The sequence below is a fragment of the Anoplophora glabripennis genome, unplaced genomic scaffold (assembly GCF_000390285.2).
Source record: "Anoplophora glabripennis isolate ALB-LARVAE unplaced genomic scaffold, Agla_2.0 scaffold165, whole genome shotgun sequence".
Classification (NCBI taxonomy): domain Eukaryota; kingdom Metazoa; phylum Arthropoda; class Insecta; order Coleoptera; family Cerambycidae; genus Anoplophora; species Anoplophora glabripennis.
This window is the reverse complement of record NW_019416278.1, coordinates 850706-867018: the sequence shown is the minus strand read 5'-3', so window position 1 is coordinate 867018 and position 16313 is coordinate 850706. Positions and strand designations below refer to the sequence as shown.

At 33.5% G+C, this 16313-nt stretch overlaps 1 protein-coding gene across 1 annotated transcript; it reads right to left on the bottom strand.

Moving 5' to 3' along the window:
• Nucleotides 1–546: 546 nt before the first annotated feature.
• LOC111693179 lies at nucleotides 547–2859 on the bottom strand. Its single transcript, XM_023457377.1, has 2 exons — nucleotides 2740–2859; nucleotides 547–2640 (listed from the first exon to the last, which is right to left on the bottom strand). The coding sequence occupies exons 1-2, from the start codon at nucleotides 2857–2859 to the stop codon at nucleotides 658–660; spliced, it is 2103 nt and encodes a 700-aa protein (XP_023313145.1). The 3' UTR covers nucleotides 547–657.
• Between the last annotated feature and the right edge of the window lie 13454 nt (nucleotides 2860–16313).

Here is a 16313-nt window from a genome sequence, read left to right as displayed (position 1 = left end):
AAAAAAACTATACTAAAATTAGTTTTTTTATATTGCTAATGCCTTGCTGAGTATTTTAACACCAAATACATGTCATTTATATGAACTGTTAGAAAAGTTATCAAGTGATCTTTATTTTTTTCATATTTAGATTGGAATTTTTTATTTTTTTTTATCATATTTACATTAAGACACCTTATAGTAAAAGTAATAATCTATTTGAAATAGGTTGTTGTTTTAATTAATAAATTCATTATAATTATGATGGCAATGACTTCTAATTTTTGTTGTGTACTTAATATAATACAATGACTGTTTATAAGCAAGTACGCTGTTTATTAGCAATTTAGTTTTACCTACCTATAAATAAAAAATGGGAAGTTTCTAGAACAAGAAAATTTAGTCTGTATATCACAATACTTAAAAAAAATAAAGATATAAAAATTGAAATAAAAATTATCAAAAACTTATGATAATAAAGAAACTGCTTTAAAGTAGTACCTACTTACTTAAGGATGGGAAGGTAAATATATAAAAACTTAAAAAACAAAATAAACTTTACTCACATTCAACACTTAACAGAAAGTATGGAAATAAATAAAACTAATAATAAACATATTTTGTTTTCCAATATGAAAAAATAAAAAATATAGTAAATCAAATTAAGACATGGATAAATCATTGGTCTTTTTCTGTAGTAAGTCTTCCAAGTACAAAAAACTTGCCTGGCACGTACATAATTCTATCCTGTTCATTAGTGTCAGTGCCAATTACTGGGTCTTCCTCATTCTGTCCACTAATTATATTTAATTCATTTACCATATCCATATTTTGGTCATCTTCATCAATGGTCTTTTCATTTGCTTCTTCTAAACCTTGCTCATTATTTTCAGAAAAAGTTCTCTGATTATTTTCAATATCAAATTCTTCGATGCATTCATTTTCTAGATCTATCTCTTCTGCCATTTCTTCGTCAATACTGTCTTCGCCATTAATATCATCAATTTGTTCATCATCAGTCTCATCATATATTATCAAGTCACTGTCCTCACTTGCTGTACTTTCGCCCATTGCAATTTCTTCATCACTCTTAACTTCAGTTTCTTTTCCGGTAAGTAAATCGGTTTGTTGGAAATCTTCGTCATTTAATAACTGCAAATTGTATTTTACTGTTATTAACTTATTTGTTCTTTCTATGGTCAATCGATTTCGCTTTTTAGTTTTAGTCAAAGAGTACGTTTTCCAGTTGCGCTCACAACTAGCTGATGTTGGAGGGAAATTTAGTATTCTTGTGGCTACCTTTGACAACTCATAATTCTGGAAAAAACCCTTCCACCATATAGTAGGATTCGTACTGTTGGCAGCTCGCCAAATATTTGAATTACTAAATGGCCCTGCTCGGGCTTTATAATTTGCCAAATCTGACAGTATTTTGTCCATATCGTAGTTCCGGATAGAAGCAAACTCAGCTATGAAATTCAAAGCTATATTCATATCATCTTCAGTCATTCTGTTACCTATTTCTTTCGGGTCCAAAAGATAAGCCGCTAATTGGACTGGGTGAAAAATAAAGGATTTTCTGTGTTCAAATATTTCTTTAGCCTTAATTATCTCTACATTATTTAGGAAATCCAACTTATCACAAAATAAGTCATCCAGTACTTTTATGTGGGAATATACTTTAGATAATAAAGAAGTATCTCCTTCCAGTGCCTTTATTACATCTGCAATTGGTTTAGTAAATTCCGTAATAAATTTTACCTTAGGCCAAAACTCGTCCTCGTCTAAAATGTATCTACGAATTCGTGCGTCCACTATTGGACGAATATATTTATGCAACACAGCTTTTTGAAGAAAATCTTTGTTCTTTAAAACACTTACAAAAGATTGCACCATTGAGCCCCATCTGGTCTCAACATACGTTATTAGAGCAATTTCTTTATTACCATTATCGGTTAAATGAATTTCTTTTAAAACTTGCTTTGCCATATGCTTATTTTTGAAAAATTTTATAATATCTTTTATAGATGCAGTACATTTTGAAACTGAGGGCAGGCTGTAAAGATCTTTAAGGAGAAGGTTAATTCCATGAGCAATACATCCATAGGTTACTAAGTGTGGGTGTTTTTCTTTTAATAAACTCCATGCTAGTTTCATATTTCTCGCATTATCCGTCACTACGGCATCTACTTTTTGTGATCCCACTTCTTCTATAGCCTTAGATAACACATCTGCTATATATTGCCCTGTATGACTTTCTGTTTTACTATCTATCGTTTTGTAAAATATCGGTTCCGGTGTTGAAAATACTATATTTATTAAGGATATTCCGTTGATATCCGTCCAACTATCCGAAAGCAGGATCAGAGAATTGGCTTTACTTAATTTTTCACCAATTTTTTCCTGTATTAAATTGTGCTCCTTATCCAACAAACCTGTGGATATTTGATATCTTGACGGAGGACTGTAAGATGGTCGTATAGTTTTCAGAAATGTCTTGAAATATTTGTTTTCCACCAATGACAAAGGGGAACATGTGGCATATATTGCTCTAGCTAGTAGCGTATTCAATTGTAAACTTTCTTTATCACTTATGTGGTCGCAAAAGTTTAGAATGCTTGAATTCGAAGATTTTATACTTTGTGTATCAGCAGTAGGAATCTGCAAAAATTAATTAGATACTTTGTAATCTTAGTAGGTAGGTAATTAAATGGTAAAAAAGTAGTACAATTTAAATGAGAAATTTAAGTAAGTAGATACCTGATTTTCTTTATTCTGAAAACTTCTGTTTTCTTGAGAAAACAATCTTTTAATTTCGGCTGGCGCTTTTGAACAAACTGATAAGTGTTTTTCCATTCTCCTAGGATTGGCTATAAACATTTTTTTACAATATATACAATTTCCATGTATATATTTTCCTCTTGAGTACCTTTTAAAGTATTTCCATACAAGGTTTTGTTTACGTGGCATTTTGATTTTTAAATAACTTTTTATTTTATGATTTGCTTGACAATGACAAGCCACCTCAACTACCACCATAGATAAAAGAGTTAACTACCACACCACAAGCTTTTAGTTTTAAAATGTAAGGTTAAGTTTGAAATTTGGCTTTGTTGATGAAATGGCGGGAAAATTGATATATATCAGCTATTAACATAAATATAATAGCTGATATGTATCAAAAATTGATATATATCAATTTGTTATATATTTTCACTCACATCACTACATATAAACAATCAATTTTTTTTACAACTTCAACACCCTCTATCCGAGACCTTTCCGGAGCTATTTTTATAAAGCAAATACATACTATTTTAAAGAGATCTATCTGCCCTGGAAGTTTCCTGCATAAAATTCACACCATCCTGAATATAAAAAGTACAAAATAACATACTTAATATACCTAATTTTACTTGTTAAGTTAATTTATATGAATATTTGTGATATTGAAATAACCAATATTCTGGTGTGTAATTTTGCGTAATATGTTTAAGACCATTAACATCTGTACAAAATGGAGATTTATTCAAAATAAGCTGAATGCGAATCTTCTGTATTTGACGCGCTTGGAGTGACAATGTTTATATTTCTAATTTCCTTTTGCCCCGACACGCTTCACGATGTTGCATAAATAATATCCAATAAAACCTTAATGGAATATTATGAAATAATGTAACCGCGATTAAAACTGTTTGCGCACACAAACAATTTTAAAAGTAACAAAGATCAAATGAGCTGGCCTCGGCAGCGGCAGTAAATTAAAGAAACCCCGATGCAAACGAGAGCCCATAAAAAAGCGTGTAACGGCGGACGTCGAGCTAGAGGGGACGGTTCGAACTCCACGCAAAAAGTAAATAGAACACAATAATAGAAACTTAAAGTTGTCACAATGCCAATAGAAAGTTTTAATTACACAAAACGAATCTTTGTAATGCGTTGAGTAGCAATCAAACGGCCATGAATCAATATGAGGGCATTAAACACGTAAACTCGAAACGAGCCCAACAACAAAAACTAATTTCGCGGTTTCTGTTGCATTTATTTGCATTCTCTAAATTTATCGCACCCCATAAAAACCGGAATGATTTTCATTTTCCGCTAATGCAAGAATTTTATCTTTTAGAGCTTCAAGTTGGCCATTACATTTAAAGAAAACGCCCATAAATACCTAAACACAAAGTATTTCTAATCTCCGCTCACTCTCAGTCTTCAGTTCAGTTCGATATTTAATTACAATCGGAAAAATTCAGTCAACTTCTTTATTCCGTCGAAGTGTCTGCTAGAATTATACTCGTATAGGAGTTTATTGAACGAAGAAGAAACAAATCATAATTTAAAAAGGGTAATTTGTAAAAGTTACGGATTGATCTTTTTCTTCCCGAAATGTGAACATTGTCTTATTTAAATATACAGGGTGTCCGCAAATTAAACTGTCAAATGAAGACAACGCATTCTGGGGGTGATTTCATATCTATTTAACATAGATCGTCTTATCCAAAAAATGCTTCCTAAGGGAGGTAGGACTCTTTGAATATGGCCCTTTGACATTGTTTTTTTAATTGTTCAGGTCACTGTGTATCTAGAAGGATCAAACTTAGGTTATGTGTTAGTTCTTATACGGACAGCCTTTTGATGTAAAAATGATCTTTTAAGTGTAACCATAGGCGTCACATTTGAGAGGGTCAGCTGATATTTTTAATTATATTTTTATCATCGAGTTTTTGGTATTTTTAATTTCAAAATCTAAAACTCCAGATTATTCTAGATTAAAGAGGTACTCTTGTCTTGAATGGCTAGAGTGTACCGTATGCGAGAAAAATCTACTTGAAATGTTTGTATTTTTTTGCACGATAATCTATACTAATATTATAAAGAGGAAAGATTTGTATTTTTGTATGTATGTATGTTTGTTACGAATAAACTAAAACTACTGGACGGATTTCGATAATTCTTTCATCATTAGAATGCTACATTATCCCTGAGTAACATAGGCTATATATTTTATATCCCAAAATGTTTAAAATAAATGTCCACCCGTGCGAAGCCGGGACGGGCCGCTAGTTATAAAATAAAATTATTACATCTATACTAATATTATAAAGAGGTAAGATTTGTATTTTTGTATGAATTCCTCCTTTTTACTATTTCCACAAGGACAGTCCTTTCTTATTCCTATCGGAATGTTACTTTATATTTCCCGATTTTAACATTTTTAAGCGCATTTCCCTATCTCTACAATGCACGATTATTAACGCTTCTCGTGAGATATCAGAAAAAAATTTCGCACCAAAATTTCCGTGAATTTACTGTGGATATAAAAATCAACAAGTCTGACATAAACAACATTTCTTATTTCCGAAATTTTCAAGAAATCCCGCGATCTGACACCATTTGTAACCTGAGGGTTTATTCCTTTGTCTATCTATCTATCGTTATGATCAGTATCATAACGAGTCTGGATTTCACAAGAGTTTACTATTTAATTCTCGAACGGGAGTTTATAATTATCATTATACTTTAATTAATACGTGGCAACTTAGAAATGTTGTATTTCAGAGAATAAATTTCAGACACTTACCCTTTATTGCTTACGTAGAATGTAATCCAGGGGCTTGCTATACAGGGTGAAACTGAAGTTGAGAGAAACAAAAAGATATACCAAAACTTCCAGGAAGGGTTTTAATAACAATAAAAAAACAAACAAACAAATAACAACACCACGGCTCGAACAACATTATTAATTTGTTTATTTATACGCGACAGCGTACCGAGATTCAGGGAATGCGAGATTCATAGCAAAATTTGGAAAAAAACTTTACCCATTATTAAATTTAATTAAGTAGTCTGAGACTCTAAAACTAAGTCGAGTGCTCAATGTGGCACCTAAGGAAGAACTGCCTTCTTTCGAGATCTCTCCTGACTTCGACACTTCGACACGCCCATTTCTTGGGTCCAGAGGTTTCTGTTCTTATCTTATTGGCGGCCTGAATATCGGGACGCTTTGGCATAACTATGGCTTGTTAATAGTTGTCTAATGGATTTAATCTATTCTTACAGCTTGGAAAATCCGCCTAAAAACCAGCTATTTGATATATTTTTCTTTTTCAATTATTATCAGTTTCACAATTTGATTTAATTCTACTTTGGAACCTCTACGCTCTTCTCGTGGTTTCGCGCGTTATTACAAATATGGGTTTCTTTGTTCTGGCCCAAACTACGCTGGCGCCTCCCGGACGCAACAGATGACTGTCACATGGCCCCGATTCTAAGTGAACTTGTTCGAAATATATTGCTAAATTTCTCCGAAGGACCACACCATACCTACTTGAGAGCCATTAACTTTCCGATAAATTAATGTTGACTGAAATATTTTACTTTTTGGCTCCTCCGTTCCGAGAACTAACAAATAAAATACCACGCGTCCCGGTGGGACGCGTGGTATTTTACCGTTGTTACAGTACCTCTTTAATCTAGATTCTAAAATATTCTAAAGTTTTCGATTTTGATATTAAAAATGGTAAAAAGTCGAAGAAAAAAATATAATAAAAAATATCAGCTGGCCCTCCCAAATGTGACACCTATGGTTATAATTAAAATGTCAATTTTACATCAAAAAGCTGTCCGTATAAGAGCTAACACATAACCTGAGATTGATCCTTCTAAATAAACAGCGATCTGAATAATTTAAAAAAATAATGAGCCCTATCTCCCTTAGAAAGCATTTTTGGATTAGACGATTTATCGATACGAAATCATCCCTAGAATTCGTTTGTCAGTTTAGTTTCCGGACACCCAGTATAAAAGGCGTCTTAGAAAAGAACGCGAAACCTTTCGTCGTAGACTCATAGACTTCTGGTATCAAAATACAATGTTTTAAACAAATATAGTATATGAAAATGATTTAAATATCGTCGGTAATTTTCAGAACTGTTTTTCTTAATATCTTCCATGATTTTTTGGATATTTACATTCAATTTAACACTTTTTTTCTTTCTGCCGAAGTTCATTAGCCGCCATGATGTTCCATATTATTAATTTCTTAATTTTCTTCATAAAACCCCCAGAAAAAAAAAAACACTGGATTAAAAACTGGCGATCGTGATGGCCATCGAAATGGAGCATTTTGATCTCGTTCGATGTGAAGAACACATGACAAAAATGATGAGTAATTTTTACTTCATTTGCTAGAAAATGAGTTTTAAAGTAGGTATAAAACGGAAAACATACAATTTAAATTTTAAATCAAAATTTTTGTCAAAGGGTAATTATTTATCGGTGAAAACGATAAAAGTATCCTTAAACTACTATGATTTTTCTACTTTTTACACGCGTTTTTTGGTACTAATATCCTCTTTATACCATCCTCGGTCGTGAAGACTGGCCTGTTAAAAAGAGTATGGGACAGTCCTAATGGCAAAGAAAGTATCTATCAAATTATATTGCCCCTGAAAAGAGTTCCTGAATTTCTTCCAAATTACATATTCATAGAGACGGTGACGGTTATTCTGGCTTTGAACAGAGTTAAGGAGCTACTGGCAGTAAGTAGCTTATTAGGCAAGTATTGCGGTTAGCCAAACAATATTTCTGAAGCTTTGGTTCGACCAGCATCTAGAGACGGTCAGCGCAAGGTAAGGCAACTTAGGCTTCAGACAGGTGAACAACGAAGAGTTGAGTGAACGTAGCAGAGCACACAAGGTTTATTGGACAACTTTTAGAATGACTACTCGCCAATTGTACTGTATTCAGCAGACGAAAATCCATCCAATGTGGGAATTGCGGTGACGAAAGACATTTTAGGAATCGATGGCCTAAGTATACATCCGGCAGAGCCACAGAAACATCAGCTAGCCAGTTTTGAGAGACAAAAGCGTGGAGGTGTTACTAAGCTCCATTAGCTGTTTCGTACTACTGTGAGAAATGCGAGAAGGTCCTTGAAATGATCCATACTACCGTAAAATCGAACTTCTCCTTCGCCTTTACCGAGTATAGAAGAAAGACAGAAACTTTATTTTGGAAATAAGTGGAGAAATCATACCTGTTAAAGGGATCTAGTAAATTTTAGGTGAACCACTTTCCAACAAAACATCTTGGTGGCACAGTTTTGTGCCGAATCTCCTTCAGATTCTATTGAAGATAAACATGAGGAAATTCTAATATATTTTCTTGAAATCTGTCGTCACTGAGAAGAAGGTTAATTGGGATTCCACCTGTCTTTTATTGGTACGTTGGTAATTCATAAACTAATGGTAAAACACCAACTAGTGTGATTTTTGGTACAGACTTACTTTTGTCAATAGGTCTTATTGCGAACGACTGGAATATCACTAAAGTTTTGTCAGCCAATTTAAAATCTGTTAAAACCAATAAATGAGGAAGTACAAGGAAAGTTACAAATAGAAAGTGACAGAATGAACACCAAGGCTACAGATATCTTGGGAAATCCCTTATACAGGGTGTCTCATAATTAGCTGCCAACACTGAACAGGCCGATTCTATGATCAAAACTAATTAAAAAAGTTCATATGAACATGGGTCCGGAAATGCTTCCTAAGGGCACAGGGATCTATTGAAGAGGGAGGAATGGAAATCATTTTTTTGCAATATCTCTCAATCGCGTTGTGATAAATGAATGAAATTTGGTATACACAGCTAAATTTTGATGAGCAATTTGATGGACTAATCCATTTATTTCCACAAGGTCCATTGGGGTGGGTACGGGGGGGCCCTTGGTACTTTGCGTGTGTAACTTTTTCATCTTTGACTTTTTAACAAATTGGACAGCAAATTCCGTTTTCCCGAACTGTTTTACGTTAAAAAGGTACTCTTGTTTCAAATCGTTATCTTTAACGGTTTCTGAGAAAATCGCTCTTGAATTAATCCCACTTTGGTCAATTTCATAGTAATTTAAACAAAATTATCAAGGTATTCTTATGTCAAAGTATTGTCAACCCGATTGCCAATTTAATAGTTCTAAGCGAAAAAAATGGAAGAGTTTACGGGACAAGAGTTAGTTGATATGATATTTATTTATGGCTTTTGCGATGGTAATGCTGCAGCGGCAGAACGCGAGTACGGGAGAAGGTTTCCAAACCGAAGGCTGCCATCAAGGAGGACATTCCCTACGGTATTCCGCAACTTAGCTGCAACCGCCACTTTTCGAAAGGCACCGGGTCAAGGACGTCCCAGGATTAATAGGGAAGCGGAGGTCCTTGACGCTATTGAACAAGATCCTACGACTAGCATACGGAACATTTCAAGGCAAATAAATGTTCCTCGGCCAACGGTACTACATATCTTAAAGATTTCCTTAACAGAATTGATTAGATGTGCTACTAACATTTCAGGTTGGAAGAATATTAAAGCGACAAGGTCTACATGCCTATCACTATCGACGTGTACATGGCTTGATACCAGAAGATTTTGCGCCACGTATGCAATTTTGTCGCTGGATTTTGTCGCTGGACAACGAGCAAGCTTCCAAAATTTTGTGGTGTGACGAAGCTACTTTTACCCGAAATGGAAAATTAAATTTTCATAATTCTCATTATTGGGAAGAAGAGAACCCACATGTTGTTCGGAGAACAAACTTCCAGCAACGGTTTTCCATAAATTTATGGGCGGGAATAATTCACGACACTCTGATTGGACCTATTGAAATTCCACAACGTCTCAATTCAAATCTTTATTTAAACTTACTTCAAGAAAATCTTCCCCAAATTCTCGATGATCTGCCTCTAAATTTACGACGTAACATGTTTTTTCAACACGATGGAGCCCCGGCACATAGTGGTCGCAATGTTCTAAATTTCCTAAACGAAAATTTCGCTGGACGGTGGATAGGGAGGCACGGACCGGTAGCTTGGCCGCCGCGTTCTCCCGACCTAACCCCGCTGGACTTCTTTTTCTGGGGATATCTAAATCAAAAAGTTTACGCCACCGAAGTCGATACCCGTGAGGAATTGCTGCAGCGTATCAATGATGCAGCCAATGAAATTCGTCAAAACCGTTTTAGCATCTTAATAGCTTCGAGAAGTGTTACACGTAGGGCAAGACTTTGTATCAGAGAAGGTGGAGGGTTTTTTGAACAGTTTTTAAAATAGCTTGTTGTCTGTTATCAAAATTAAGTTTCCATCTTATGATCCCTTCGAAAAGTGACGGTTGCAGCTAAATTGCGGAATACAGTGAGGAATGTCCTCCTTGATGTCAGCCTTCTGTTTGGAAACCTTCTGCCGTACTCGCGTTCTGCCGCGCAGCATTACCATCGCAAAAGCCATAAACAAATCATCATATCATAATTGTTCTACATCAATAATGTGTATTACTGATTACGTATTAAATTATTATTATTTTTTTTTGTTTAAATTACTATGAAATTGACCAAAGTGGGATTAATTCAAGAGCGATTTTCTCAGAAACCGTTAAAGATAACGATTTGAAACAAGAGTACCTTTTTAACGTGAAACAGTTAATCAAATTGCTCATCAAAATTTAGCTGTGTATACCAAATTTCATTCATTTATCACAACGCGATTGAGAGATATTGCAAAAAAATGATTTCCATTCCTCCCTCTTCAATGGGTCCCTGTGCCCTTAGGAAGCATTTCCGGACCCATGCTCATATGAACTTTTTTACTTAGTTTTGATAATAGAATCGGCCTGTTCAGGGTTGGCTAATAATGGCTAATTATGAGACACCCTGTATATCATTGTGACAGTAAGAAAAAAATTATCTGCAGTTAACGCTTTAAATGCCACGCCAAGGCAGCAACATAGGCCCTTTCAAGACGATTCCAGGAAGAGCAAATTGACATTGCATTTATTCAAGAAGCCTGAATTGGTAATACAAGCCGGGCAACTGTTTTGGGAAATCTTTCTGGTAAGGTGATTTTTCCCGGGTGATGCGGATAACAATAGTTTCCACCTCCATTGCGTGATTTAATCGCCTACAACAAAAGGAACAATTGCCATCCGGTTATTGGCTGTGATGCGCATTCCCACCAAATGATTTGGGGAAGCACCAGTAATAATCGGAGAGAAGAGTATTTGAATATATTTTAAAGGAATGACTAACTACGACAACATTAATTCTAAATCAACCTTCATCAGTTAAAAAAGTTACTAGACTTGACAATCAGTTCAGCCTTTCTGAACAACAAAACTGTTAATTGTTAATCATGAAGATTATTGGTGTAGGAATTTTAATTTTCTGAAGAATATTAACCCCCTAAAAATTTAAAATTGCTACTTCAATGACTTTTTGGCTTCCGAAGGTTCTAACAAAAAAATCTTGTAATTTTTTTGTGAAACGAATAGTCTTGAAATTATTTTCGATGGACGATGTTTATAAGAGCTTTTTTATTGACCTGTGACGTAAAGTCCACCGATAAAGTTTGGCAGAGTATATCAGTAATACCCAGTATTCATACAACAATTTATTTTCATATTATATTGTTTTAATATTGTAACTGTTTCTTTAGCGTAAACAATGTGACGTTAATAATAATGTACTTGAAAATATAACTTTTAGGTAATTTTATTAATCTTTCTTGGTTGGATTTCTTCTTCAAGAATCTAATACATTTGCGTGTATATGTCTCTTGAGTTAGACCATTAATTCGAAAATAGTTTGATTAGTTGGACTAACTGCTTTACTGATGCATAAATAATTAATTCGAGATATTATATGGAACTTTAAGTAGTTTTTATCGTAACTTCCAACTTTGGAAAACTAATTAAGGAGTTAAAAGGAAAAAGGTCTTTTAAATCATCTATTTAAATTTAACGTTTTATCAGATTTATAAAATAATCCGACTGCAGCTTACGAATGAAAATTTTCACTACATATCTTAAAATGCAAATGCTCTAAAATGCAATTACGTAAAACTGTTTTAACACTTTTCAAATAATAGTAAAAAGTCCGGGTATGGCAGCAACAAAATATATCTGATTTCCGCATATCCACTTCGCATTTTAGGTACAAAAGGGGAAACGTAACAATGCACTTTTTTAAATTAAAAGTGCTCACTAACCGTGAACGTTGCGAAATACACTGTTTTCCATCTCTCTTATTGTTATTTATCTACCTATAGAAGCTTCGTACTTAGTGGCTGTCACATTTCAAATTATTATGCACTTTTTCATTCGTTTCATTTCGAATTTCCCGTAATAATGAATAATTTTAAAGCCGCAAGACAAATTCTATCCAGTAAAATGGTTTACCTCTTTAAAGTCATGAAACCAGAACACCTATTCCTTTTATTATCAGAAAATTTTTTTAGTAATAGTAAATGTGAATGTTTACTGTTTATTATTTTTCAAATTTGTTTTTTTTTATTAAAACCTAATAATGCTGTTTTTCTTGATTTTCTAATACTCCTCATGCCCTTAATTTTGTTATTTCTAAATGCTTTTTACCAGATCAATTACGGAGCCTAGGTAGACATTAAAATTAAAATGTGCAAAAGTGCATTTATACAGGGTATCCCATATAAAACTTTTCGTTTAATATGAAGTTTTGAAAAAATTTCAAAAACACGTCGATTTTGAATTTGAGGAGAACATCGATTTACATCATTACTTATTTTGCAGTTGCCACCCTTTCGTAGATCGAGGTATGAATTTTGAAATTTCAAATGGCACTACAGGACATGTGAACATCGTTTGAAAACTCTTTTGATACTGACTGAATCCGTGAAAAAATAAAGAAGTAATTTTGCGTTTTCAAGAAAAAAACATTGAAATTAAATTTTTGGAATTTTATATTTTTACATTTAAAATTGTTTATAACAGATGCTCAAATCCAGTACATCCAGTTGTTCTCGGCAAATATGGAGCCTATCTACAAACATCTTACATTTGCAAATACCTCTAGAAGTTAAATTCCGACATTCGTTTACAATACGTCGTCTTAAATCTTCAAGATTTTCGGGTTGATTTGCAAAAACCACTGGTTTGAGATGTCCCCAGAGAAAAAAATCGTTTGGACTCAAATCGGGCGACCGAGCTGGCCATTTTATAACCCCACACCTACCTATCCATCGTCCTGGAAAATTCTGATTCAAATAAGCCCGAACTCGTCGCTCAAAATGGGGTGGAGCTCCGTCTTGTTGGAACGTCACAAGATTTTCATCCAGCTGATCATCATTCTCCAGAATTTCTGTGATCATGAAAAAATTCTAATCTATGTGATTATTCAAAATTCTATTCTTCGATCCGGATCATCCTCGTTCAAACAATACACAAGATGTATTTTGTACGCATGTCATTTATATTTTTGCAAAATCCGTTGAACGTTCGACTTAGGGATCCCTGTAGTACGCTCTAACGATTGCACGGATTGGTGTGGATTCATTGTCAGTTCGCCCAAAATTCCTACTTCCATTAATTCGTTAGGAGGATTGGTTTTCTTAAGATTTGCTATGGAACCAGTTTCTCGAAATTTCTTAACAATCTGGGTCACGTACGTATGACTTGTTTGGTGATCAGGATGCAACTCAATGAAAATTCGAGCAATTTCTCTAGCACATTCATTTTGTTTTCCATAAAGAAACATTATTTCAACTTTTTCAGCTAACGAATAAACCATAATGAAAATTTGGTAAATGTAAAAGTTACACTTCTAAGCCGAATGTGAGATTTGATACAATTGAAAATGGTTTCAACAATAACACATTTCCGATAAAATGATATCAAATAAAAAGGTAAAATGGAATGGAATGGAATAAAAATATGATAAAAACTTCAATCTTCTTTGCTTTCGTTTATTATTGGTTTTATCATCTGAAGTAGAAACTTTTTTGCAGTCTAATAATAACACAGACCCACAAAAAAAAAGTTGAAAATACCAGAGACTAGACCCACCTATCCTTATGTATTTTGACGCGCTGAAACCGAATCCGGAGTCAAAATTGCTTCATCACCCTCTAGTTGCCTTATGTCCAGTGACCTTATTAGTTGCTGCTCAACTAATAAGGACTTCTGTCTTTGTGACCTGATGCGCCTCCCGGCAATACTATCATTGAATGTATCGAACTGTTTCTGAAGAGCAATATAATTTTGTCACATACTGTAAAGAGGCGAAAGCATTTCTTCGTGGAGTACGAAGTTTCCCATTTCAATTATAGATACATAGATGAAAAATCAAGGGGTGTGATATTCTACAATTGACGTTAATATGTAGGAATATTGAGGTACTTATCTCTGTCTTTCCGTTTGTCGGATTTACAAAGAAATGATAATCTATTCAATAGTTGCTCTTGAGGTATGCCAAAAGGTGGATACACATTGCCAACTAAAAATTTAAAATTTTAGCTAATATTTACTGTAACCTGGATTCCAAATAAGTTATCCCTATTCAAGCCTACTTTTTGCAAATAAATTATAGAGTATGTTACGTAGTCCGATACCATTAAAACCTATAGATAATCTAATAAAAAAACTAATTTATAAGTAGATAAAATACGACTATTGAAAGTTAATTTTGAGTCGAACTTTATACCCAGGTCAACAATTTGATTCACTCGATGGACAACTCCTTTAATATATAATTGAAAAGCATGGAGTTATTTTTCCTGGAGAAAGAGAATGTATTACATTTAGAAACATTCAGCGGCAATTTATACACATCGCACAAGGAATTGATAGCATGTAAAATGTTTTTCATTGTTACGCATTCATAAACATAGAACAATTTCATGTCGTGGGTATAAAACAGACAGTTTTCATTACCATTGACAACAATACTATATCATTAAAGAGCAAAGGTCCCAAAACGGAACCTTGAAGAGTACCAGATGCATACAATTTTACAGACTTGAAACCATAGTATTCTACTTATCGTTTGTGTTATATTGAACAAATTTGTGATTGCCAACTTTCTTTTAATAAAACCCGAGTGTCGTTAATTTCAGACATTATTATAAATTGGATTAGACAAGTATATTTCAAAAACTTTTGCAAAGTTCGAGATTATATTGGTAAATAGTTTTCAGTACTATGCTTGTCATCTTTCTTTTTAATCTGGATGCACGATACCTTCTACATGTCAGGAAACATGCGCGTTTTTAAGCATATATTAAAGAGAACATTGAGCGAGTAAGTAAAAACATCATTTAGCCTTTAAGTTTTTAAATACTCAACATCACTGTAAGAAATGTATCAATTCCATTTGACGAAAATTATATAAGCTAACAAACATTATCACTAGGGATCGGAAATGTTAGGGCGGCTGCAATGGTACAGGGTTGGCTGTAGGTCGGGTTTTCTTTTATGTAATTTTATTCATACAAAAAATTACTCAACCATTGCCTTCTTATAACTGCACTCTTTATATTATAAGAATATATATAAGTATTTCCACAATAGTATGAAACAAAAAGGGGTATTGTTTATTTTTCTACACTAAACACTGCACATCCAGCTTACCATAAAATATACAGGGTGTCCCGCATAAGAACCGATACAGGGCAGGTGTATGTAGGGGTGTCCAAAATATTGGAATTTAACCAGACTTACCTATATACAAAGTTGCACCCTTGAGGAGTTATTAGCCCCCAAAGTGGGGCTCTAAATTTTGAAAAAAATTAATATCTCTGCAACACTTTACCGCAGAAGAACCAAATTTGGTACATGATTTAGGTTTATTACTGGTCTTCTTTGACTATGACTTAAAGTTAATTGAAGCACTACAAGGTACCGAACTTTTTTTTCATTGACTGAATTGAATAATGATAATATTAATTCACAGCAGAATTTGATTTAATTTTTTTTAATCTTGTTAAATTTTAAAAAACTTTATGGTTTTCAAGAAAAACTGTATTAACTGAAACAATATTTTAACAGTGGTTATTAGAAAATAATCGGAAAATCAATAATAGGCAATGAATTTATCTTTTAAACTTGTCAGGTACTAATAAAATTATTTTATTTCAACAATTGCCTCTGTTGAAAAAATATCATTTTCATTATTTATTTGTGTTTTTTACTTAATACAATATTCGCTTATTTAAAAACTACCTAGGTTGTTTTCTTTTTGCAGAGTTAGGAGAGAAGTGAAGTAAAATTTGAAAGATAAAGCTTACCTCTGACTTTTTGATTACTTGAACACTGTTAAAATCTTGTGTCAGTTAATACGGTTTTTCTTGAAAACCATCAAGTTTTTTAAAATTTAACAAGAGTAAAAAAAATTTAAAATCAAATTCTGATGTGAATTAATATTACTATTTCTCAATTAGGTCAATAAAAAAGTTCGGTACAATTTTAGGGGTGAGTCATCCCCAATGAACACCTTCAAGTGCTTCAATTAACTTTAAATCATGGTCAAAGAAGACCAG

Excerpts from the sequence above, each read along its gene's own strand:
- LOC111693179 (XM_023457377.1), bottom strand. The coding sequence starts at position 2,859 with ATGTTTATAGCCAATCCTAGGAGAATGGAAAAACACTTATCAGTTTGT. Across the intron at positions 2,641-2,739 it reads TTCAGAATAAAGAAAATCAG|ATTCCTACTGCTGATACACA; the intron begins GTATCTACTTAC and ends TAATTTTTGCAG.